The sequence below is a fragment of the Oncorhynchus mykiss genome, chromosome 32 (genome assembly GCF_013265735.2).
Source record: "Oncorhynchus mykiss isolate Arlee chromosome 32, USDA_OmykA_1.1, whole genome shotgun sequence".
NCBI lineage: Eukaryota > Metazoa > Chordata > Actinopteri > Salmoniformes > Salmonidae > Oncorhynchus > Oncorhynchus mykiss.
Window position 1 is genome coordinate 35892534 of NC_050572.1, and position 25950 is coordinate 35918483.

The 25950-nt window shown below is 46.8% G+C and overlaps 1 protein-coding gene across 1 annotated transcript in view; it reads right to left on the reverse strand.

Annotated features, from left to right (window-relative positions):
* LOC110487605 (ephrin type-A receptor 7-like) overlaps positions 1–25950 on the reverse strand; it is a 173652-nt gene that overhangs the window by 44976 nt on the left and 102726 nt on the right. The window contains exons 4-5 of the mRNA XM_036971408.1: positions 5453–5608; positions 209–538 (exon numbers count right to left, since the gene is read on the reverse strand). Coding sequence (XP_036827303.1) covers positions 209–538; positions 5453–5608 — 486 coding nt within the window. The remainder of the gene's footprint in view (positions 1–208; positions 539–5452; positions 5609–25950) is intronic.

The window sequence follows — 25950 nt, forward strand, 5'->3', positions numbered from 1 at the left end:
GGCGCTGAGCCCGATGGTGTGTGTGTGTGTGTGTGTGTGTGTGTGTGTGTGTAATCAGTTCAGAGTCTGTGTATCATGTGTTTTTGGGCACTCCTTTGTTCTCATACCTTGGTGTGTTACTGTACGAGAATCAGTGTGATGATGTGTGTGTGTGTGTGTGTGTGTGCTCCTCGGTGTGTGTGTGTGTGTGAATACAGCTTCCACTAACCTGGCACGCTAGTTGACACGTTGACCTGTGTGTAGAACCTCTTGTTGGGCAGGAGCTCCGACACTCCGTTGAGGGCCTCGACCGTCAACGTGTAGTTAGAGTTGGCCAGGAGGTTAACCACGGTCACCGTGCGCTCGGTCACCCCGCTCTGCTGGGGCATGAAGCCCACGCTGGCCCCGCACGGCTCACACTGCAGCCCCACGCACCGGCGGCAGCCCACGCTGTAGGTCAGGTCCCCCCTGCCGCCCGTGTCCGTTGGCGCGCCCCACTCCAGAATCAGGGTGGACTGCTTGAGGGTGTAGACCAAGTCTTTGGGAGGAGAGGGGGGGCCTGGGAGGGAGTAATACATAGATATATAAATGTCATTCGTAGTTAAATACACGTGATTCATGCTTAGTGCCTCTGTATGCTGTATGAACGTGTTTCACATACTTACTACCTACAGTGCTATAGTAGGTGTCAATTATTTGATTCCGCCTTTATTTAACCAGGATAGTCATTGAGAACACGCTCTCTTTTACAATAACGACCTGCCCAAGACAACAGCGGTATACCGCGCAGAATATTAACAGTCAAAAGCAGACTGGGAACGATTCCGGTACATTTAGACAGCTGTTTGACTGAATGACTACGGACTGATTAAGATCCGATTTGCTCAGTAAATTAAAACTCAGCACGTTCACCATTAAAACCAGTGCCAACCAATTACCATAGGACACTTCACCCTGTGGTCCATTCTCAAAGTGTGCTCCACCACACTATGCTCGTTACATGGTGTGATTGTGCCGGGCCAGGATTCATGTGTAACACTCTGATAGGATTGAGATGAGGACGGTGCACGGAGCCGTGGGGAGAAAACAGAGAGAAAATAAGACTTGAACCAAAGCAAAGAAAACAGCTTGCCTGGTCGAGATGAAATACGAGTGTGTTTACGACGACAGAACAAAGGAGCCGTACGTGAGCGACTGCCGCTCGCAGGCCATCTTTCGTCACTCGGGATTTCTAGAGACAGTGCCTGAACGACTAACCACCTCATCTTACGGTGGATTGAGAGGCAAAAAAAAACACAGAGAGGCCTTTCCGATCAATGATGGTGACGTGCACAGTCGCGGGTGTGTGAGAGTGCAGAGAGAAGGGACCGTCTATTCCTTGTGTCAACAGTCTTGGCTGGAACAAACGACTTACAAACGGCAAACGCGAGTCAGCAGAGAAAGAGGTGGTTCGTGCTCGCGGAACGAGAACCCTCTCTTTACCAAATGTGAAACACGATCGGGGGTGCATCTCAATAGTCCTGCGCGGCTTCCTCTCTTCGTCTCCTCAATACATTTTGACAATGGTCAACCAGTCACGTAAGACGGTCATGCACACATGGACACAGAATGTTCCCTTCCCAGGCCCAGCACTACGTAACTCAAAATAATTTATATGACGCAGTGCCATAACTGTGCATGTTTAAACAGATGAACATAACATGAAGGTTTTGGTCCATTAAGTGATATCAATAATGTAGTGGTGGTGTGTGTGTGTGTCTGTCTGTGTGTGTGTGTGTCTGTGTGTGTGTGTCTGTGTGTGTGTGTGTGTGTGTGTGTTGACAGTGCATACTGTATCTCTGTGGTAGTAAATAATGAATGTGTTTGTATAGAGAGGGGTGATTAACGTGCTGGGGTGACAGGGAGGGGCATTTAGAATACGCTCTTATCCAGAGAGATTTAGGACTACAGTCAGTGCATTTAACAAAAATAGGTAAGACAACCAGTCTTATATCACAGTTGCATATTGCATTACTGAAATTATTATCAATACACCCTAAGCCAGAAATGAATTTTCACACCTTTGTCAACCTCTAGTGTGGAACATGATAGTTCCTTAGTGATGTGGACACAGAGGAACTTGAAGCTCTCGACCTGCTCCACAACAGCCCTGTCGATGTGGATGGGGGCGTGCTCAGACCTCCATCTCCTGACCAGCGTCTTTGTCCTGCTGACGTTGGAGGGAGAGATTGTTGACCTGGCACCACACTGCCAGGTCTCTGACCTCCTCCCTGTAGGCTGTCTTGTCGTCGATCAGGGCTCCCTGTCGTCTGCAAACGTAGTGATGGTGTTGGAGTCGTGCGCAGCCACGCAGTGAACAGGGAGTAGAAGAGGGGACTGAGCACGCACCCCTCAGGAAAGCGAAAAGGAATACCTAGTTAGTTGCACAACAATGCATTCAACCAAAATGTGTCTTCCGCATTTAACCCAACCCCTCTGGGGCCCCCGTGTTGAGGGTCATCAAGGCAGTTGTGTTGTTGCCTACCCATACCACTTGGGGGGGCAGTCCGTCAGGAAGTCCAGGGTCCAGTTGCAGAGGGAGGTGTTTAATCCCAGGGTCCTTAGCTTGCTGAGGAGCTTTGTGGGTACTATGGTATTGAAAGCTGAGCTGTAGTCAATGAATAGCATTCTCATATCAGCGTTCCTTTTGTCCAGGTGGGAAAGGGCAGTGAGGAGTGCAATGGAGATTGCATCATCTGTGGATCTGTTGGGGCTGTATGCAAATTTGAGTGGGACTAGGGTTTCTGGGAAATTGTGTTGATGTGAGCCATGACCAGTCTTTCAAAGCACTTCACGTCTACAGATGTGAGTGTTACGGGTCGGTAGTCATTTAGGCATGATTCCTTAGTGTTCTCGGTCACAGGGACTATTGTGGTGTGCTTGAAACATGTAGGTTTTACAGACTGGGTCAGGGTGAGGTTGACAATGTCAGTGAAGACACTTGCCAGCTGGTCAGGGCATGCTCCGAGTACAAGTACTGGTAATCAGTCTGACCGTGCAACCTTGTGAATGTTATCCGGTTTAAAGGTCTTAGTCACATCGGCTACGGAGAGCGTGATCAAACAGTCGTTCTGAACAGCTGGAAATCTCATGCATAGTTCAGTGTTGCTAGCCTCGAAGCGCATAGAAGGTATTTAGTTAATCTGGTAGGCTTGCGTCACTGGATAGCTCGCGGCTGGGTTTCCCTTTGTAATCTGTGATAGTTGCAAGCCCTGCCACATTCAACAAGTGTCAACAAGAGCCGGTGTAGTAGGTTTTGATCTTGCTCTTGTTTGGCGCTTTGCCTTTTTGAAGGTTTGTCGGAGGGCGTAGTGGAATTTCTTATAAGCTCCAGATTGGTGTTCCGCTCCTTGAAAGTGGCAGCTATGCCTTTAGCTCAGTGAGGATGTTGCCTGTTATCCTTGGCTTCTGGTTGGGATATGTACGTATTTTCACTGTGGGGATAACGTCGTTGATGCACTTATTAATGTAGCCGGTGCCTGATTTGGTAAACTCCTAAATGCCATTGTATGAATCACGGAACATATTCTAGTCTGTGTTAGCCAAACAGTCCTGTAGCTTAGCATCCGCTTCATCAGACCACTTCTGTATTGAGCGCTTCACTGGTACTTCCTGTTTGAGTTTTTGCTTGTATGCAGGAATTGGGAGCATAGCGTTATGGTCAGATTTGCCAAATGGAGGGCGAGGGAGAGCATTGTATGAGTCTCTGTGTGTGGAGGAAAGGAATTCTAACTCAGGCGAGCAGAACCTAGAGAATTTCTGAATATTAGAGGCTGCGCATCAGTTTTTATTAACCATCCCCCGATGCAGCTGTTCTGTCCAGCCAATGTACAGAAAAACAAGCTAGATTTATATTGAACATGTCCTTGTTCAGCCACGAGTCGGAGAAACAGAGGATATTACAGTTCTTCAGATCACGTTGATAGGAGTCTCGAACGGCGCTCATCCAGTTTAGTCTCCAGTGATTGCACGCTCGCCAACAGAACGGAGGGTAGAGGCGATTCATCCACTCTCCAACGTAGTCTCGTCAGGTATCCCCGCACGCCGGCCTCTATAGCGCCGTCTCCTCCTTCGAGTGTCGGGGATTTGGGCCTGATCCGCGATAATCAATATGTCTCTCGCCCCCAACTCATTGAAGTAGAAGTAGAAGTCCAAATCAACGTTAGTGATAGCTGTTGATGCCCAGAAGCTATTTTAGGTCTTAGGAAACAATGGCAGAAACATTATGTACCCCTAAAAAGTTACGATCAGCGCCCCCCAAAAAATACACAAAATAACACAATTGGTCAGAAGCCCGTAAAAGGGCCACTATTCCTTCCGGCGCCATCCTGATAATGAGTGTGTGTGTGTCTCTCGGTGAGGTTTACGTAACATGGTAAAAAGGGGCGTGGAGCCAGAAGCAGGGCACAGCTGTGGTGGGTGATGTGTTCATCAGCACGCAGAGAGCATCAAACCTTCACTTATTCAACAACACACGTGCGCAACGCATGAGAACGCACATACACACAGCTGGGCCTGTATATCCCTTATTTTCCCATACGCTCTCTCCCTCTCAACTCCTAAGTTCCACTCCTCCTCTCCTTACATCTGTCTCTCCCTCTGTCTGTCTCCCTCCCAGCACACAATAGCTTGGTGGTATCAGGAGATGATCACAATTACTGAATCAATATTGTAATTAATGTGGTAATTACAGCGCTATAAATGTTATCACAGGCTGCCCCCTTGTAGATATAAAAGCACCGGGAATCAATATCGTGATTAAACCTTCTAATTACAGCGCTATAAAAGCTAGAGCTGATCCGGGAGCCCGAGAATGAATACAGTCCCTTGCTGACCTCTGTGTTTTATTGTCTGGTATACTGTAGCGCTATAGAGAACATTCTAGGTGGATTAAATCAGGTGGCGTGTGTGTATTTAACCATCGACACTACAGAGGCTTAGTTATTCGAATCAATATGGCTGCCCCCGGCAGGTATGGAATTGGACGTGAACGTGCGTCTTCGTTGGAGGTTTTGGCATTTAGTGTGGTGGTGGGGGGGGGGGGGGGGGGGGGATGTGTGTGTGTGTGGAGGGATGAAGGATGAAGGTGTTGTGGTTACTAAAGTGATGGAAGGGAGAAGAGGGAAGATGCAGGTTTAGTAGAGGATTGATGGGTGAAGTATGAAGGGAATAGGGAAATGGTAGAGGGGTAGGGTTAATAAGGACGGGTGAAGGACAGTGGGATTGGGCTATCTGATGGATGGAGGGATGGGTTAGGAGGGAGAGGGAATACTGAAGTGAGGAGGTTGGGGGGGGGGGGGGCTGAAGGGAAAGGGTGGATAGAGGGAGAGACTGATAAGAGGAGTGACAGGGTGATATGGCTAGGGGAGAGGCGATGTGATAGAGGGATATAATCAGCCGAGGAGTTGCGTAGGGACAGGTGCGCGTGTCTTACGGGTGCAGGGGGCCGAGGGGTTGTCCAGAGGGGTCCTGAAGTGGTCCTCCTCACACACACACACCACCGAGCCTTCCTCCTCCGCCACACTGTTGGCCGGGCACGGAAAACACTCCTGCTGTCTGGAAGACATCTTGTACGAGCCAGGGGGACACGCTGAGAACACAGAGAAACAAATATGCATTAAAAACACATTACACATTATTATTATTTCAGTTGGTGTATGTTTTAAAACGGCTGTAAAATACTGATAATGGTTTAGCGACATGGGGTAAGTACATTCAAGATAATTATGAGAGAGAGAGAGAGAGAGAGAGAGAGAGAGAGAGAGAGAGAGACAGAGAGAGAGAGAGAGAGAGAGAGACAGAGAGAGAGAGAGAGAGAGACAGACAGAGAGAGACAGAGAGAGAGAGAGAGAGAGACGGAGAGAGAGAGACAGAGAGGGACAGAGAAAGAGAGAGACAGATAGAGAGAGACCGAGAGAGAGAGAGAGACCGAGAGAGAGAGAGAGCGAGAGCGACAGAGAGAGAGAGAGACAGAGAGAGAGAGAGAGAGAGAGAGAGACAGAGGGACAGAGAAAGAGAGATCGAGACAGAGAGAGAGACACAGAGAGAGACAGAGAGACAGAGAGAGAAAGAGAGAGAGACAGAGAGAGAGAGAGACAGAGAGACAGAGACAGAGAGACAGAGACAGAGAGAGAGAGAGACTGATTTAGAAGAAAAGTCAGTCTAACTAACACATGACGTGGAGCCTCTAAGCCTAACATATGGTCAATAGAACTGGACCAGCTAGTCAGTACAGAACCAACACATGCTGTCCAATCGCTCTTCAGGCACCGAGCTGCTTCACTACTTGACCCTCATCCTCTCCTTCTGCAACTCATTCTGTCATCCTGGTAAACTCCTTATTACACAACTCTGTTCCCTCTGGGGCTGAGGGTACAGAGAGGAAGAGAGAGTGACTACACACACACACGTCGCGCACGCACGCACGCACACACGCACACACACACACACACACACACACACACACACACACACACACACACACACACACTCTTTTCCACTCTCTCTCACTGGGGTTCATTTTCCGCTTGCCGTGCCAGTGCTCCGGGTGGTAATGTGTGTGAAATCAGTTGAGCGCTGCTCCCCTCTCTGTCACGGGGGTCCCCAACAGCATTCCTACATTAAAACCTCAAGCAAGCCCTCTCTTCCCATTACAATCACCACCATCATCACCGCTGTTCCCTATCCTACTGCACTGGGGTTATATAATCCATGCGTGTGGCTGTGAAGACAACCGGCCCCAGCCTCAACGACGTTACTGTGTCTGAGTGGAGGGTAACGCCAATAATGATGGGGTGAATGGTGAAGAGATGGTGGGTTTGGGTGTAACACACACACACACTGATTAGCCCCTTCAAACTCCCTGAGCGGAGACTGATGTGAAAGAGTGAGTGAGTGTGTATGGCGTGGCTGTGTCTGTGTCTGTGAGAACCTTGTAAGAGTCTGTCTAACGTCGGCCATAACACCGACACAGAACAGCTTGCTTTGTAGGGAACCACTCTTTGGCTACAGTGTTGCAGAGTGTGAAGAAAAAGCTAGCTTCTGAAATGGCTGGATGCAGATGCTCTCTTTTTGGCGGTGGTGCCCGTTTTATCAGTATACAGTCGTGGCCAAAATGTTTGAGAATGACACACATTAATTTCCACAAACTTTGCTGCTTCAGTGTCAAAGGGTGAATATTTGCAGTGTTGACCCTTCTTTTTCAAGACCTCTGCAATCCACCCTGGCATGCTGTCAATTAACTTCTGGGCCACATCCTGACTGATGGCAGCCCATTCTTGCATAATCAATGCTTGGAGTTTGTCAGAATTTGTGGGTTTTTGTTTGTCCACCTGCCTCTTGAGAATTGACCACAAGTTCTCAATGGGATTAAGGTCTGGGGAGTTTACTGGCCATGGACCCAAAATATCGATGTTTTGTTCCCCGAGCCACTTAGTTATCACTTTTGCCTTATGGCAAGGTGCTCCATCATGCTGGAAAAGGCATTGTTCGTCACCAAACTGTTCCTGGATGGACATTCTTGCTCTCTGAGAATGTGTTGGTACCATTATTTATTCATGGCTGTGTTCTTAGGAAAAATTGTGAGTGATCCCACTCCCTTGGCTGAGAAGCAACCCCACACATGAATGGTCTCAGGATGCTTTACTGTTGGCATGACACAGGACTGATGGTAGCGCTCACCTTGTCTTCTCCGGACAAGCTTTATTCTGGATGCCCCAAACAATCGGAAAGGGGATTCATCAGAGAAAATGACTTTACCCCAGTCCTCAACAGTCCAATCCCTGTACCTTTTGCAGAATTTCAGTCTGTCCCTGATGTTGTTCCTGGAGAAAAGTTGTTTCTTTGCTGCCCTTCTTGACACCAGGCCATCCTCCAAAAGTCTTCGTCTCAAGCTCTGTACTGGTGGTGCCCCGATCCTGAAGCTGAATCAACTTTAGGAGACGGTCCTGGCACTTGCTGGACTTTCTTGGGCGCCCGGAAGCTTTCTTAACAACAATTGAACAGCTCTCCTTGAAGTTCTTGATGATCCGATAAATGGTTGATTTAGGTACAAACTTACTGGCAGCAATATCCTTGCCTGTGAAGCTGTTTTTGTGCAAAGCAATGATGACGGCACGTGTTTCCTTGCAGGTAACCATGATTGACAGAGGAAGAACAATGATTCCAAGCACCACCCTCCTTTTGAAGCTTCCAGTCTGTTATTCGAACTCAATCAGCATAACAGAGTGGTCTCCAGCCTTGTCCTCGTCAACACTCACACCTGTGTTAACGAGAGAATCATTGACATGATGTCAGCTGGTCCTTTTGTGGCAGGGCTGAAATGCAGTGGAAATGTTTTTGGGGGGATTCAGTTCATTTGCATGGCAAAGAGGGACTTTGCAATTAATTACAATTCATCTGTTCACTCTTCATGACATTCTGGAGTATATGCTAATTGCCATCATACAAACTGAGGCAGCAGACTTTGTGAAAATTTATATTTGTGTCATTCTCAATACTTTTGGCCACGACTGTACCTACCGTATGTGGTATCTAAATAACAAACGTGACCGTCTTCGCTGGTACTGGGCTCTAAACCAAGGCCCAAATCAAAGCTGGCTGGACTGCGCTCTCTCAGACGGACCCAAAAAGGGACGGGGTGGTTGGACAGAAACCACGTTGGCAATCTGGGAGTGTGTTCACTGCGTGGCTGCATTGCCCTCCACATTTAGATGAGTGCCATGGCATTTCAGATGAATAGCAGATGAGGGAAAGAGGGAGAGAGAACAAGAGAGAGTGCACACAGCTTGGCCAGGACAGCTGCCCAACTGATCAATTTGTGCGAGAGGCTTGATTAAATGGGACGTGTAAAGTCTACTCCCCCCCCCCCCCACCCCCAACACACGTATTAATAACGATGGGTCGTGCCAAGTTCCTCTAGGAGAGATTTTAAAAAAGACTAAAAAATATATTAAAAGAATAAGAAAAGGGAAAATCAAAGGAAAAGGGGCCAAGCATATAGTACCCAGCTCAAGCATATAGTACCAGATCAAGCATATAGTACCAGATCAAGCATATAGTACCCAGCTCAAGCATATAGTACACAGATCAAGCATATAGTACACAGATCAAGCATATAGTACCCAGCTCAAGCAGAGAGAAAGAGTGTGAGTGAGAGAAAGAGTGAGAGAAAGAGTGAGAGAGAGAGAGAAAGAGCGAGAGAGAGAGAAAGAGCGAGAGCGAGAGAGAGAGAAAGAGCGAGAGAGAGAGAGAAAGAGTGAGCGAGAAAGAGCGAGAGAGAGAAAGGGCGAGAGAAAGAGCGAGAGAAAGAGCGAGAGAGAGAGAGAGAGAGAGAGAGAGAGAGAGAGAGAGAGAGAGAGTGTCAGTGAGTCAGTGCGCTATGATCAAGGGAGACAGGTCATGTAATATACATCCTCAAGCAATGTAACGCTGAGCTCTGCTATACCACGTGTAATACTGTACGGTGAAGAGAAAGACGCTAATTGTGGAGGCAAACAGGATGTTACGGAGGAGGCAGTCACACAGAGGGAGCGCTAGACAGGTCAAACACACACCCACACGCCACTGTATGCCCGTTGTTGTCAATACTCTCGTACTGGTTACCATTTTCCAAGCCGTTACCTAGGTCAAAGTTTACATTTGTCAAGCTAGGCCTATATATACACATGACTGTTTTCTACTGCAATGTCCAATCTGAAAGCTGGACAGAACGTGGCCACCCATTCTCATGACGCAAAACCAAAACTAAATAGCATTATTTGACTGCTGACAAAAAGGCAGGTGAATGAGTCTCTCTCTCTCTGTGAATATTATTAAGGCTAAAAGAGGTTTGCTTTGCACACACACACACACACACAACAGCTAAGAACACACACACACACACAACAGCTTAGAACACACACACCGACACCGAAAGCTAAACACACACTCGCACCCAGGGAACACACACCACAACCCCCCCCCCCCCCCCCTCTGTCTCACATCCAAATGTCAGGGTTAGTCTTGCAGGCGGAGGGAGGGGTGGATGGAATGGGGGGGGGGGGGGGGGGGGGGGGGGGGTGCTGGAATCAATAATTTATGGCCCCATATTCAGATCACTGGCTCTCTGCTGTTAATGCTAATTGATGAAAGACGGGCTAACCAACATTATAAAACCCCCATTCCAGAGGGAGGAAGAGGGACGTTTTACAGGTCCTGACAAACGGCCGGGGAGGAATGACTGATCACAGTAACACCTATTGCTAATGGAGGGGACATGCTAGATGTAGCACAACGATGATCGCAGCGATGCATAACCCAACCTAATGTAGTCTAGTACGGTCCGCTTGTATCCAAAGCCACTGACAGTCAGGCGTGCTTACATTTGACATCAAATCCCATTTTATTGGTCACATACACAGGGTTAGCAGATGTTATTGCGAGTGTAGCGAAATGCTTGTGCTTCAAGATCCGACAGTGCAGCAGATTCTAACAGGTAATATCTAACAATTCCACAACAAAACCTAATACACACAATCTAGTAAAGGAATGGGATGAGAATATATAAGTATAAAATATATGGATGAGCAGTGACAGAGCGGCTAAGATGCAATAGATAGTGAAGGATTTTATTTGTATTTATTTTTATTTAACCAGGTAGGCTAGTTGAGAACAAGTTCTCATTTGCAACTGCGACCTGGCCAAGATAAAGCGTAGTAATTCAACACACAGTTACACATGGAATAAACAAAACATAGTCAACACAGTAGAACAAAAGAAAACAAAAAGTCTATATACAGTGAGTGCAAATTATGTAAGTTAAGGAAATAAATAGGCCATGGTGGCGAAGTAATTACAATATAGCAATTAAACACTGGAATGGTAGATCGGCAGAAGATGAATGTGCAGGTAGAGATACTGGGGTGCAAAGGAGCAAAATAAATAAAAATACCATTATGGGGATGAGGTAGGTAGATGGGCTGTTGACAGATAGGCTAAGTACAGGTGCAGTGATCTGTGAGCTGCTCTGACAGCTGGTGCTTAAAGCTAGTGAGGGAGATGTGAGTCTCCAGCTTCAGAGATTTTTGCAATTCGTTCCAGTCATGGGCAGCAGAGAACTGGAAGGAAAGACGACCAAAGGAGGAATTGGCTTTGGGGGTGACCAGTGAGATATACCTGCTGGAGCGCGTGCTACGAGTGGGTGCTGCTATGGTGACCAGTGAGCTGAGATAAGGCGGGGCTTTACCTAGCAGAGACTTGTAGATAACCTGTAGCCAGTGGGATTGGCGACGAGTATGAAGCGAGGGCCAACTAACGAGAGCGTACAGGTCGCAATGGTGGGTAGTGTATGGGGCTTTGGTGACAAAACGGATGGCACTGTCATAGACTGCATCCAGTTTGTTGAGTAGAGTGTTGGAGGCTATTTTATAGATGACATCACCGAAACCGAGGATCGGTACGATGGTCAGTTTTACGAGGGTATGTTTGGTAGCATGAGTGAAGGATGCTTTGTTGCGATATAGGAAGCCGATTCTACATTTTATTTTGGATTGGAGATGTGAGTCTGGAAGGAGAGTTTACAGTCTAACCAGACACCTAAGTATTTGTAGTTGTCCACGTATTCTAAGTCAGAGCCGTCCAGAGTAGTGATGCTGGACGGGCGAGCAGGTGCAGGCAGCGATCGATTGAAAAGCATGCATTTAGTTTTACTTGCGTTTAAGAGCAGTTGGAGGCCACGGAAGGAGAGTTGTATGGCATTGAAGCTCGTCTGGAGGTTAGTTAACACAGTGTCTAATGAAGGGCCAGAAGTTTACAGAATGGTGTCGTCTGCACACAAACGGCACCTTACAATCAAAGACGAAGGCTGCCGCCGAGAGATGTGGAAAGACAAGCGCACAGGCGTTGAAGGGAGACGCTGTTTACAAAGCTTTATTTTCTCCCTCCACTCTCTCGTTTATACTCCTGCTACTCATCCTTGCCTTGTCAACCCCCCCCTCCTCTCTTCCTCCAGCTCTAACTCACATCCTGCCACCTCTCATCTCCTCCTTTACACTACTTTGAAGACACAAACTAGGTCAAGGAGAGATGCCTGTGTCGTGAAAAGAGGACCGATTTAGAATCAAATCTCTCTTTGACCGTATACCCCCCCTCTGAGTGATACTGTGTAACGACAACGGCTCCCCCACACCACATATCCCTGCAAGAATTACCTTAATACCAGTAGGCAGCGTTTTAGCTGTTAGCCAAATTTAAAATGAAAGGCTTTTAGAATAAGTACACCGCAGTCTATATACTAAGGTATTTACGGTATGCCAATAGCTGAATTCACGCATGAAGCAGAATTGTGGCTTTGGCCATGCCACATCCAAGGCTAGTGTAAACACTGAGAAAAGTTGCAAGTCTGATGTTGAAGCCACATTTGACTAATGTTACTCCACTCCCTCCCTCCCTTTCTCACAACCCCGCTCAATGCCTCTCACACTTTCTCCCTCCCTCGTCTCCCTGGGCTTATCGGTGTGTGCTGGAACAATGGCAGAAGAGGGCTTCAATTACTGGATATTACGCCGCTCCTCTCATCCCCCTCTCCGTCCTAATCACACTAGACAATTACTGGGGAGTTCGGCCTAAAGAGTGAGTCCCTCGCTCTCTCTCTCCCAGCCCCAGCCGTCCCTGCTCAATGAATGGCTCTGTGTCATGCCTCTCTCTCTCTCTCTCTCCCCCTCCACTTCGTTCAGTGTTCTATTCATCCATCGCTTGTCCTGTTCATTCCTTCTACTCCCCTCTCCCTCTGTCTAACTCGGTCCCTTCATTGGATTAGAGAACACCACGAGAGCCCCATGTCCGTGGGAACAGGCCTCTGGACTCACCTCTTAGCTAAACGGCTGCCTTTCTTTCCCTCCGCGCTCCATTCATTCCCTCCCTCGTCTTCCAATCCATCTCTCCGTCTCCCTTTCTGAAGCGTCTTTTCAGTTGATAAGTGTTATCTACTGCTCTTATCTAACCATATTCGAGTGGTCCATGCAGTCTTTGGGCCGAGTCAAAGTGTGTGTGTGTGTGTGTCATTCAATCTTTTCCCTCATTCACCTGCTCTGTCTTCTCTCACTCTCAGTCCTTCCCTCTCCCTCCATCTTATCTAGCCTTGTGTCTGAGGAGGGATTGGCTATGACAACTCCCGGGTGTGTTTGTGTCCCTCTGAGGGATGACAACCATTTCACCCAGGTCAGATCACGGGCGAGCGCACACACACCCTCGCTACCTACAGTGGGACAAAAAACGATTTAGTCAGCCACCAATTGTGCAAGTTTTCCCACTTAGAAAGATGAGAGAGGCCTGTAATTTTCATCATAGGTACACTTCAACTATGACAGACAAAATGAGAAGAAAACAAATCCAGAAAATCACATTGTAGGATTTTTAATGAATTTATCTGCAAATTATGGTGGAAAATAAGTATTTGGTCAATAACAAAAGTTTATCTCAATACTTTGTTATATACCCTTTGTTGGCAATGACAGAGGTCAAATGTTTTCTGTAAGTCTTCACCAGGTTGTGACACACTGTTGCTGGTATTTTGTCCCATTCCTCCATGCAGATCTCCTCTAGAGCAGTGATGTTTTGGGGCTGTTGCTGGGCAACACAGACTTTCAACTCTCTCCCAAGATTTTCTATGGGGTTGAGATCTGGAGACTGGCTAGGCCACTCCAGGACCTTGAAATGCTTCTTACGAAGCCACTCCTTCGTTGCCCGGGCGGTGTGCTTGGGATCATTGTCATACTGAAAGACCCAGCCACGTTTCATCTTCAATGCCCTTGCTGATGGAAGGAGGTTTTCACTCAAAATCTCACGATACCTGGGCTCATTCACTCTTTCCTTTACACTGATCAGTTGTCCTGGTCCCTTTGCAGAAAAACAGTCCCAAAGCATGATGTTTCCACCCCCATGCTTCACAGTAGGTATGGTGTTCTTTGGATGCAACTCAGCATTCTTTGTCCTCCAAACACGACGAGTTGAGTTTTTACCAAAAAGTAATATTTTGGTTTCATCTGACCATATGACATTCTCCCAATCTTCTTCTGGATCATCCAAATGCTCTCTAGCAAACTTCAGACGGGCCTGGACATGTACTGGCTTAAGCAGGGGGACACGTCTGGCACTGCAGGATTTGACCCTACGGGGTGAGATCTTGCGTGGAGCCCCAGATCGAGGGAGATTATCAGTGGTCTTGTATGTCTTCCATTTCCTAATAATTGCTCCCACAGTTGATTTCTTCAAACCAAGCTGCTTACCTATTGCAGATACAGTCTTCCCAGCCTGGTGCAGGTCTACAATTTTGTTTCTGGTGTCCTTTGACAGCTCTTTGGTCTCGGCCATAGTGGAGTTTGGAGTGTGACTGTTTGAGGTTGTGGACAGGTGTCTTTTATACTTATAACAAGTTCAAACAGGTGCCATTAATACAGGTAATGAGTGGAGGACAGAGGAGCCTCTTAAAGAAGAAGTTACAGGTATGTGAGAGCCAGAAATCCTGCTTGTTTGTAGGTGACCAAATACTTATTTTCCACCATAATTTGCAAGTAAATTCAAAAAAAATCCTACAATGTGATTTTATGGATTTTTTTTCTCATTTTGTCTGTCATAGTTGAAGTGTACCTATGATGAAAATTACAGGCCTCTCTCATCTTTTTAAGTGGGAGAACTTGCACAGTTGGTGGCTGACTAACTGTACCTGCTTGCGCCGTTCATACACATACACGGGAGTACAAACACACACGTCTCACTCGAGCCCCCCCAGCCACACACACAATTCCACACCTTTGACACCATTCACCCCTGCGCAACATGCGAGAGAATGAACATGTATTATCAGCATGTGCAAACCCTCTGCCTAACCAGCCTCCCATTTTACTGCTGAAGTCTGGAAACTGGAGATAAGTGTCTGTCCGTCTGTGTTCTAACGCACGTGTGTACTAGAGACGGGGTGACACCGCAGGAGGGCTGGGTCAGTATCACTGTCGTGTGTGTGTGTGTGTGTGTGTGTGTGTGTGTCCCCGCAGTCATCCGTGGTGTCCAAGGCTGAGTGATCTCATTCCACTGATGATCACCATCGTCGTCACGCTCCAGCACACATTCACACAGTTGTCACTCCTCACAGGAGACACAGAGGGCAAGATGGGCACAGCGTGCAGCACCAAACAACCCTGTAGCCCTGTGTGTGTGTGTGTGTGTGTGTGTGTGTGTGTGTGTGTGTGTATGCACCTGCCTGCCTGTATGTGTGTATGTGTGTCTCAACGTCGTCCACCGGTCTTGTCGTTGCACATCATGTACTGAAGATGTAGCTGTGTAGATGTAGATGTGTACGCCTTGAGCAATACGAAGACAAAACACACGGGAGTCGTAGGGGGGGAATGTCTGCTCCGAGGAAGACCTGACAGAAAATACATGCGGAAGAAAGGAAATGATGAAAAAGTGAAAAACCCTGCGAAGCAGGCCTCAGACCTCAGCCATAATACGCTGTGACGGGCTTTCCCCCCCCGAATTCACGCTCTCAGAATATTCAATCATCTACGCAAATGACGTGGTTCCATTCACGCCGGGGAATTATGGAAAAAGGGTGCGTGTTTGTGTGTGCAGACACACTCGCCCCCCCCCCCCGTCTTACTTTCTCGCGCACCAACCCCTGTTCGAACAGATACGCTTCCAAGCGGCCGATTCACATTGAGCTCGAAGGAAGCGGATAAAACAAAAAGGCGAAAATGCATCATTACTACATTTCATATCAAACGGACCAGTTTCATTCAGCTGGTGACCCAGATATGGCCCAAAACACTGACAAAATGGATTCCATGACAATGATGAGAACGGGAGACGTCAGCTTCTGAACCTGATTGGACAGATTTCCAGGCCGGGGTAAATTGATTCGAAGAGGAAGAGGACGTGAATAGTGACACTTTCCCAGTGACACTTTCCCAGTTCCACATTCAAAGAACCACTACACCCATCAAATCCCCTAAAGGAATTAATACAATACACTCATTTCGTTTCAATTTTTTCGTTGTATGTCTGATCTAAGTATGTTGGTTAACTGACACTGCTTTTACGTTGCTTCTTTGTTGGAATAACCAGACATGTCTTTGGCAGTAGAAGTAGTCCTTCTACAGTGTATGGGCTGTGGGCCCAGTGTTCTGTCTGATAGTTAGTCTTTGTGAAGATCAATGGAGAGGTCAGGGATTAGCACAGCTCTGGAGCGTGAATAAGTCATTTAGAGAGTGTGTGTGTGTGTGTGTGTAAATGCTTACGGTAAAGGTCAAAAGCCTAATACCACAGACAGGGCACAGGCGAATGGACCGAGGTTATCTCCAGTCAGCATGAAGCTGACCTCTGACCTACGTAGACCAGGGGCGCAAGTTCGCCCACGGTGGGCCATGTTCCCAAGAGAGAAACTAAAAACAATTCCCCCTTTTCAGATCCATGAAACAGTGTAATGGATGGATGGATAGATGAGGCTGTAGGAGGCCGGTCGTGAGTAAGAGTGACCCTGTCTGTCTGATGAGGGACAGACGCTCCATTAGAGAGATGGATGAGCTCAGAGCAGTCTGCATCCGTAGCCCCTCGCTGGGTTTAATGGCTTATTGTTGTATCACACTCCATCACGCGCACACAGTCCACTCACGCTGTGTGTAATGTGTCGTTACGACTTCACCCACCGACTCCCCAACACACACTTTGCTCACCCTGTCAGCACGGCAACACCCGATCATGAATGAGCCCTTGTCCGTCCCTCCCTCCCCTCCCTCTCGCACTCAGCTGTGGTAATTCTTGTAGTTTGTCAGGCCCGCTGTTTGAATAAAAAAAAGATGAGGCCCAAAACGTAATCAGGGGCTGCAATTAAGCTGTGAGGGTAAAACTACGCTGACCTTGTTGTGTAATTAACACAGTCTTCTTTCATTCATTTCCTCTCTCCCTCTTTTTTCCTTTTCTTCCTTAGCAGCCTGTCTGCGTTTTAATTAAGACACACAAGATGGCGTCAGGAGGAGTGCGCAGAAAAGTCAATGATTAAGAAAAAGAGAACAACAAAAAGGGAGGGGAAAAGAGGAGACGAGAAAAAAGGATGTCAGGAAAAAGTTAGTGGAGAGAGGTAGTTGGAGGGAGTTGGAGGGAGGCAGAGGGGAGTTGGAGGGAGTTGGAGGGAGGCAGAGGGGAGTTGGAGGGAGGCAGAGGGGAGTTGGAAAGAGGCAGAGGGGAGTTGGAAAGAGGCAGAGGGGAGTTGGAAAGAGGAAGAGGGGAGTTGGAAAGAGGAAGAGGGGAGTTGGAAAGAGGCGAGGGGACAATGGAGAGGAAGGAAAAAATAAAAAAGTCAAGCATTTAAGTGCAAAGGAGATGACTAGGAGGAGGGATAAAACAGGGGAGGAGGGGGAGGCTCTTGTTTCTTTCCTCTACATGACATAACACCATCTCTTATGCTCAAACAACCTTCTCTCTTTAAAAAAATGATTTCACACTACACTGAAAAAACTGTGTTTTATCAGCAAACTCTCATTCTGCAAATGGGAATAATATGGCTTGTCAGATCTGGTGTTCATTAGGGCTGGGAATTGCCAGGGACCTCACGATACTATATTATCATGATACTTAGGTGCCGATACGATATGGATTGCGATTCTCACAATTCTATATGTATTGCGATTCGATACTGTGATTTCATTGCGATTCAACTCTCCAAACATACACTACACCCCATCAAATTAGTGGATTCGGCCATTTCAGCCACACCCGTTGCTGACAGGTGTATAAAATCGAGCACACCACCATACAATCTCTATAGACAAACATTGGCAGTAGATTGGGCCTTACTGAAGATCTTAGTGATGTCAACGTGGCACCGTCATAGGATGCCACCATTCCAACAAGTCAGTTTGTCAAATTCCTGCCCTGCTAGAGCTGCCCCGATCAACTGTAAGTGCTGTTATTGTGAAGTGGAAACATCTAGGAGCAACAACGGCTCAGCCGCGAAGTGGTAGGCCACACAAGTTCACAGAACGGGACCGCCGAGTGCTGACGCGCGTAAAAATAGTTTGTCCTCGGTTGCAACACTCACTACTGAATTCCAAACAGCCTCTGGAAGCAACGTCATCACAATAACGGTTTGTCAGGAGCTTCATGAAATGGGTTTCCATGGCCGAGCAGCCGCACACAAGCCTAAGATCACCATGCACAATGGTTGGCTGGAGTGGTGTAAAGCTCACCGCCATTGGACTCTGGAGCAGTGGATACGCATTTGCTGGAGAGATGAATCACGCTTCACCATCTGGCAGTGCGACGGACAAATCTGGGTTTGGCGGATGCTAAGAGAACGCTACCTGCCTGAATGCATAGTGCCAACTGTTAGATTGATGGAGGAGGAATAATGGTGTGGGGCTGTTTTTCATGGTTCGGGCTAGGCACCTTAGCTCCAGTGAAGGGAAATCTTAACGCTACAGCATAGAATGATATCCTAGACGATTCTGTGCTTCCATCTTTGTGGCAACAGTTTGGGGATGGCCCTTTTCTGTTTCAGATTGACAATGGGGTCCCCGTGCACAAAGCGAGGTCCATACAGAAATGGTGTGTCGAGATTGGTGTGGAAGAACGTGACTGGACTGCACAGAGCCCTGACCTCAACCCCATCGAACACCTTTAGGATGAATTGGAACGCCGACTGCAAGCCAGGCCTAATCGCCCAACATCAGTGCCCGACCTCACTAATACTCGTGGCTGGATGGAAGCAAGTCCCCGCAGCAATGTTCCAACATCTAGTGGAAAGCCGACCCAGAAGAGTGGAGGCTGTTATAGCAGCAAAGGGGGGACCGACTCCATATTAGTGCCCATGATCTTAGAATGAGATGTTCAACGAGCAGGTGTCCACACACTTGTAGGGTATTTCTCATCATATTTCTGCTGAAGAAAAACAAATCCCTCTTTAAAAAGAAGATCGAGAACAAGCTATACATTTTGCCGCAGGTACAGCCAACTAGCACAAAAAATAATATTGTGATAGTCAAAACGATACGATAACATATGTAGTCAAAAATAATATGTAACTGTATCTATTTTTTTCCCCTCATCACTAGTGTTCATGGCTCCCCTCTCACGTTCTCTCCTCCATTAGGCCTACGGACCAGACGTTTTAGTCTGGAGTAAAGTGATTCAGACAAGAGCAGACACTCCCAGACAGACAGTGCTGTGCTTTAAATAAAACCATGTAAGCTAGAACAGCACGTACCAGGGAGTGAAACTGTCAGAGCTCCACGTTGACTGAAATAGGTGCCGGTACTGTTTGTAATTAGTAAATGCAATACTGTTAAGCTAATATTCTAGAAGAGGTGCAGGAACACAAGCAGTACAACATTTGAGGTGCCGGTACGCAGTCCCGATGAGTTTGTGTGTGTGTGTGTGTGTGTGTGTGTGTGTGTGTGTGTGTGTGTGTGTGTGTGTGTGTCTAGCACTGAGTGAAACTATTCTGAAATCAGGCTGTACACATACTTTAGACCACATTGTCACTAGTCACAGTTAGCACACTGTTATCAAGGACGGTCTGTAGGGGGAAAATAACCACCAGAATTACCAGAATGCACGATGAAAAACTACAACCAAAGTCAAAGAAAAACATGCACGCTTTTTCAAACCATGCCGTCTCCAAACCAACTCTTCGCCCCGAAGTATAAAGGTCAGCAGAGGTCAGCAGCGGTTCACACCCTCTACACATGTTGGTTCTAGTTGTGTGGGCGTTTGCGTCGATTTCTTCCACCCCCGGAGCAGTTTCCGAATCTCTCAATTCACCTCTGTCTCTCGCTCCCTCTGGGCTGACCTCCAGTCCTCTTTGAGCACTATATCGCTCCGAGCAAGGCTGCTTAGTACTTCATTAAAAAAAAAAAAAACTCTCTCTTTACTTTTCAATCCACATCGGGAGGATCCCTCTGTCAAGAAGACCGTAATTATGCAGACCTCGTACTCAACTTCTGTACACTACATGCAGTATTGATCGCAGCTGGTTCGACATAGGTTATTGTACTTTTCCAAAACTTCCCCTGGTTGGGAATACTTGAGGAAACGTTTGGGGATTGTAGTAGCCTCTGTTGTTCGAGAAGCTGTTCGATGAACTCATCACCCATAACTGGTGTTTGAGAAACTGTCATCCCGGCCGTTTTTTTTTTTGAAAACCGAAAAAATCATTATGTTGAATGATATAAATATACATGTATAAATGATCATTGATTTATTCTGCATTCTGGAACCCGTAATTGAAACTGCCACGTCTGCCCGTTTGGTATATTTGAACCACAACAAATTACTTCGACCAACAAACACGTCCCGTCTGGATCAGGTCATCACGTGGAACTAAAGCCTCAAGTGTTTTGGGGTCAAATTTAGGAATGAGAAACACTGCTATCATTCATACGCAAACAGAGTGTGGACTCACGCGGGCCCACACACACACGGCTGACACATGAATGCCCGCCGCGCACCCACAAACACACACACACACACACCCAGAGAAGAAGCTATGATTGGCTTCTCTCAAAGCCAGACAGAGGTTGCTATAGACAAGTCGGTAGATTGTAGAAAATCCCATCAATTGGTCCTTCACCTCTCTACTTCTCCTTCTGCATCTTGTCCTCCCCGGGTCTCCCTCCTCCCTCTCCCTTCAATCCCTTCCCTTCATTCCTGTCCTCCGACCCTCATGTTCCCTCCAACCACCCCCCTTTCCCTTCTCACACTCTACATCCGCCCTCCCTTGCCCTCGCACTACGTTCCGCCATCCCTCTCTCTCATCTTCATCTTTCGATCTACCCGTACCCCGAGGACACCTAGAACCCAACGAAGGAGACAGCTCTCTGACACGCAGTATCAGTCGGTCAGCCAGTCAGTATTCACACAGACCCACCACTGGGGCCAGAGACTCCGACAGAGCCAACCTGCCCAGCTCAAAATCAATAAGTATACCAAAGAGCTTCTGGCTAAATCCACAAAGAGAGCCAGGAAAGCATGTTGTGTTGTTAACCCTGCTGCTACAGATACTGATGGTAGTGTTGTTACAGATATTTCAGTTTTACTATGTTAGAGTCAGTTCCCGCCAGAGACTCGATGGTTAGCGGTTTGGGGCTTGATCTTATAATAGTGAACATCGCTGTTGGGAATTAGGTTTGTTTTTTTTATTTTTTTTATTTGACCTTTATTTAACCAGGCAAGTCAGTTAAGAACAAATTCTTATTTTCAATGACGGCCTGTTCTGGAACTCCTCGCTGCATTTCATTGCAGTGATGGGGAGCGAGCCATGGGATGTATGCCATGAGTATTTGGGATGTTTAGCTCGGTTTTGTTCCTTTAAAAAAAAAAAGGGGGCTCATAACAGTTATTATACACTGACAGACACTCACGCACAACCCACACACAATCACATGATGAAAAGGTATAGAGCTCTACCCCTGCTGTGTGTGTTTGTATGAGCAGGTTGTCTTAATATACACACACACACGTTTCTCTCAGAGTCAATTATTCATGGTGGTGCTGGCGGTGTCCTGACAAAAGAGCTGAAATAGCAGCAGAGTAGTGAGAACAGTGAGAACAGGGAAAGGACGAAGGGACAGAAATATAGCTGAGACAGTCAGTCAGTCACACAGAGACGCACTAGCGGCTGGCCCTGCTCAACCCTGGAACACACAGCACAGGCCTGTCTGTCACTAGCTAATGATAGACACACACACACACACACACACACACACACACACACACACACACACACACACACACACACACACTGAATTTCAGCATTAAAGAGGAACTCTGTTGGTCTCTGTGAAGGAGAAAGGGATTAGACAGTCTAGACCAGGGATGGGCAACTTTGATGGGGGTGGGGGCCACAGATAACTCATCTTGAGGAGCAGCAGTTGCCCCCCACCCTCTGGAATTTTATTGTTGTAGAATTGCATGGAAATTAGATGCAAAACGTCTCATTTTCTCTCTCCGCCCCATGGCAGAATGAGTAGAATTGCACAAAATTAACTTAACTTAAAAATGAAATTAAACGTAAAATTGCAAACTCTTCTCTACACCCCATGGCAAAATGTGTAGAATTATGTGGCTGTAACCTGATATAGTTATAAGTCTGTCATATTGAGGTGTCTGGCTAGAAGTTCAAACTGATCAATCAAAATGGATAGGTTTAAATTAGGTGTCTTCGCTAGACAGACACAGAGAGGGGGAGGAAGAAAGTGAGAAAGAAAGGATGAAAGTGAGAAAGAGAGAGGGAGCGAGAGGTGGGAAGAGAGTGGAAGACAGACAGAGATGGAGAGAGAGAAACAGAGAAAGACAGCAGTGCAAATATACTTAGACTCTAGTATTTCAACACCTCTTCCCTTCCAACTTGTTAGGCAATCTTATCTACCTCCGGGGGAAGGATGGCCAGCCACAGAGGAGGGTGGTTTTAACTACGGGGGAAAAGGAGGCCGTGCTGACAGAGATGCATGCTGGACATTTCGAAGTGGAGCGTATGAATGCCAAAATCAACCTAACCTTTTGTTTATCAATCACATTCTATTATATCTGAAATGATTATGATTATGGTCATATCAGAGAGCACACAATGTTTCAATGTGTTATTTTTTGCTTAAAGGTCAGTACCTTGTCTAGCCTGCCAGAGGTCTGAGAGGATGAAGACTGTGGCGCCGGGGTTGAAGCCCGTCAAAGTTGTTTCACCATGGCACATGATCGGTAAGTGTCCCAATTCACATTTTGCCCTGATAAGTTGTTTTGTAATGGTTGCTTTATTTGACCACAGCAGAGTTCAATATTACAGAATGTGTAAGTGTGTGTGTGTCAGTATCCTTACAAATATGAAAATCTGCATACTGTATGACACAGATACAGGTAAGAATATAGTCATCTTCTCTCTAACACTTTAAATGTTAGGGGTGGACCTTATCGGACCCTTCACGAAATCCAGGAATGGCAACAGCTGGTGTCTGCCGGCGACCAATCACTTTATCAAGTGGGCGGAGGCAATACCCATTAAGGTCAGTACAGGAAGAGTACGCGCTTAACTCTAAATTCCCTTCTGTAACCCATTAAAAAGGGTGCTTGGAACCAAACATTTATTTTCGTTTGGCATGATACCTATCAAGGCCACCTCCAAGGTTCTCCTGAGGTCATCTTGAGTGGCCGAGGTCATGAACGCTGGAACAAGGTACGGATGTTAGAGGTTATATTCGGTCACCAATGGTTTGTTTAATTTCTTTTTTTTTTACAATTTGTTTCTCCATGGTACATAATCAGACATGTTTCAATGTCTTACACTCTTTGCGGACAACAGCAGCATCCTGGCCGGGTACGGACGGCAGCTGCAGCTGTTGACTGAGGTAAACAACGCAATAGTAAATACAATTATTACATATGCTGTAGCGTTTCCAATGTGTGATTGACTTAGTGTTGCTGTTTGTCTACTGCTACTTTTGTATCACGTACTTTCAGATCACTGAAACCCCACCTTGATGTGGTGGAAGTTGTCCAACCGGATCAGAATGCCTTTGAGTACCACCTTCAGGCACGGACTGAGAAGGATGTGGGGGTTTTATACCAGGTAAAGATGATTGGCCGCTGTTCATTTATTGGACAACAACGCACGAATCCATCACATTCCCTCACTGTGATGTGTAAAACCTGTGTGTTGGCTTGTTTCCGTCTCGGTCTCCTACCCCGTTCCCTTTAACTCTGCTCCGGGTTCTCTAGGACCTAGAGGGTTCTGTCCAACACCCAGACGTGGATCCACCTGATGTTCTCCATTACCAACCTCCCCTCCAACTTTTCATTACATCACCTACAACTACTGTTATTGTCACGCTGTAGTTATCTGCTAAGAGAGTTCTCTTGCTCCATCATACCGGGAACATAATATGTGAGATGTGAGGGGTGGCAGGTTAGAGCGTTGGGCCAGTGACCGAAAGGTTGCTGGGGTCGAATCCCCGAACCGACAAGGTAAAAATCTGTCGTTCAACCCCTGAACAAGGCAGTTAACCCACCGTTCCTAGGCCGTCATTGTAAATAAGAATTTGTTCTTAACTGACTTGCCTGGTCAAATAAAAAGATACACAGATGAACTAAAAACACAAACAGAGCAGCAGTGCCTGGACTTTGCAGTCTCTGTCTTTAAGTCCCCCGTTTGAGACTGGCTGCCTGTTGAGAACAAGTGACAGGCCGAATTCGACAGACCTGGGGTCTGTGAGTGTACAAAAAAAAAACAATAATGAAGAAAAGAAATGAATGACAACTGTACCAAAAACTCTATCAAAAGTTTATGTATTCAAATCCTAAATATTGCCGGGTTGGTTTTCACAGCTGCTTCACAAGGTGTTCATTATTGGAAGCTGTAAGGTTTCCTTTGATGTTATTTAGTAGTTCCACATGATTCATTGTGGAGTCCGAGGACCTACGATGCGAGATAGAGGACATGTGAAATGATTTCAGTGTAGAAAAGGGAAGCCAGGGTATGAATCAAGCAGATTTACATTTGAACGCCGTGGAAATCAGTTGACGTCGTGTCCTGTAAGCTAAGTAACGTTAAATGTGTCAAGCAGATTACACGTTTTCTTTGCCATTTCTGAAACGGAGCAACGTTTAAGACATGGGTTTCGTGTTGTAATGTTAACAAGGTGCCCAAAAGTAGTTCAAATTCATGTTTTTTGATTTTATTAGCTCAACAAAACTCGTTTAAACAGCGAAATTGTCGCGGAAATCAGCCTTGTTTGCTCATCGATGATGACAAGAACGTAATTTAGTCTGTAATCTCCAAAATTCTAATCATTAGGTCAGCACACCGCTGATATAGCAACGGACGCTAACTATCGAATCCCATTGTGATGTAGAGGGGGACACTTTTGGCCGGGGGACATTATTTGGCATGACAGGCCCTACTCCATCAAAGTTGCCGATCCCTGGTCTAGACTATCTAAATCCTTTCTCCTTCACAGAGACCAACAGTCTCTGTCAGTCAGTTTGAATATGATGTCTCCAGTGTACCTACAACGTCCTAGAGATAGAACGACAGTAGTACACATTCTGTAGGTGGGTTGTTTACTTTAAGGGCAGCGATCTATTCTGCCCTCTGTATCGTTATCTCTCAGCACTGCTCCCTGCACCCTTTACCGTTCCCCTCTCTTACTCCCCCCTCAGGTTTCTTATTGGGATGGGGCAGCGATCTCTTTCTCCACAGCCCTGACACAGGACAGCATACATGTCAGCTGATGTGATCTCTCTGTGTGTGTGTGTGTGTGTGTGTGTGTGTGTGTGTGTGTGTGTGTGTGTGTGTCTCAGGGGGGGGTAACAGTGCAGGGTCAGCAGTGACAGCCTGACACTGACAGCACACTGACTCAGTGGTCAGATGAGGGAGAAACATGACCTTGAACGGGAGAGAGAGAGAGAGAGAGAGAGAGAGAGAGAGAGAGATAAAGAGAGAGATAAAGAGAGGGAGAGAGATAAAGAGAGAGGAAGCAAGAAAGAGAGAGTGGGAAGAAGCGAGAGAGAGGGTCTTTATTCTTTTGGAACTTCTATGAGTGTAATGTTTACTGTTAATTTTTATTGTTTATTTCACTTGTGTATATTATCTACTTCACTTGCTTTGGCAATGTTAACATATGTTTCCCATGCCAATAAAGCCCCTTGAATTTAATTGAGTGGGAGGAAGCGAGAGAGAGTGGGAGGAAGTGAGAGAGAGAGAGAGAGTGGGAGGAAGCGAGAGAGAGTGGGAGGAAGTGAGAGAGAGAGTGAGTGGGAGGAAGCGAGAGAGAGAGTGAGTGGGAGGAAGCGAGAGAGAGTGTGAGGAAGCGAGAGAGAGAGAGAGAGAGAGAGTGAGTGGGAGGAAGCGAGAGAGAGTGTGAGAAGATAGGGGCAGGGAGAAAGAGCAAGAGTGAGGGAAAGAAAACGAGCGGA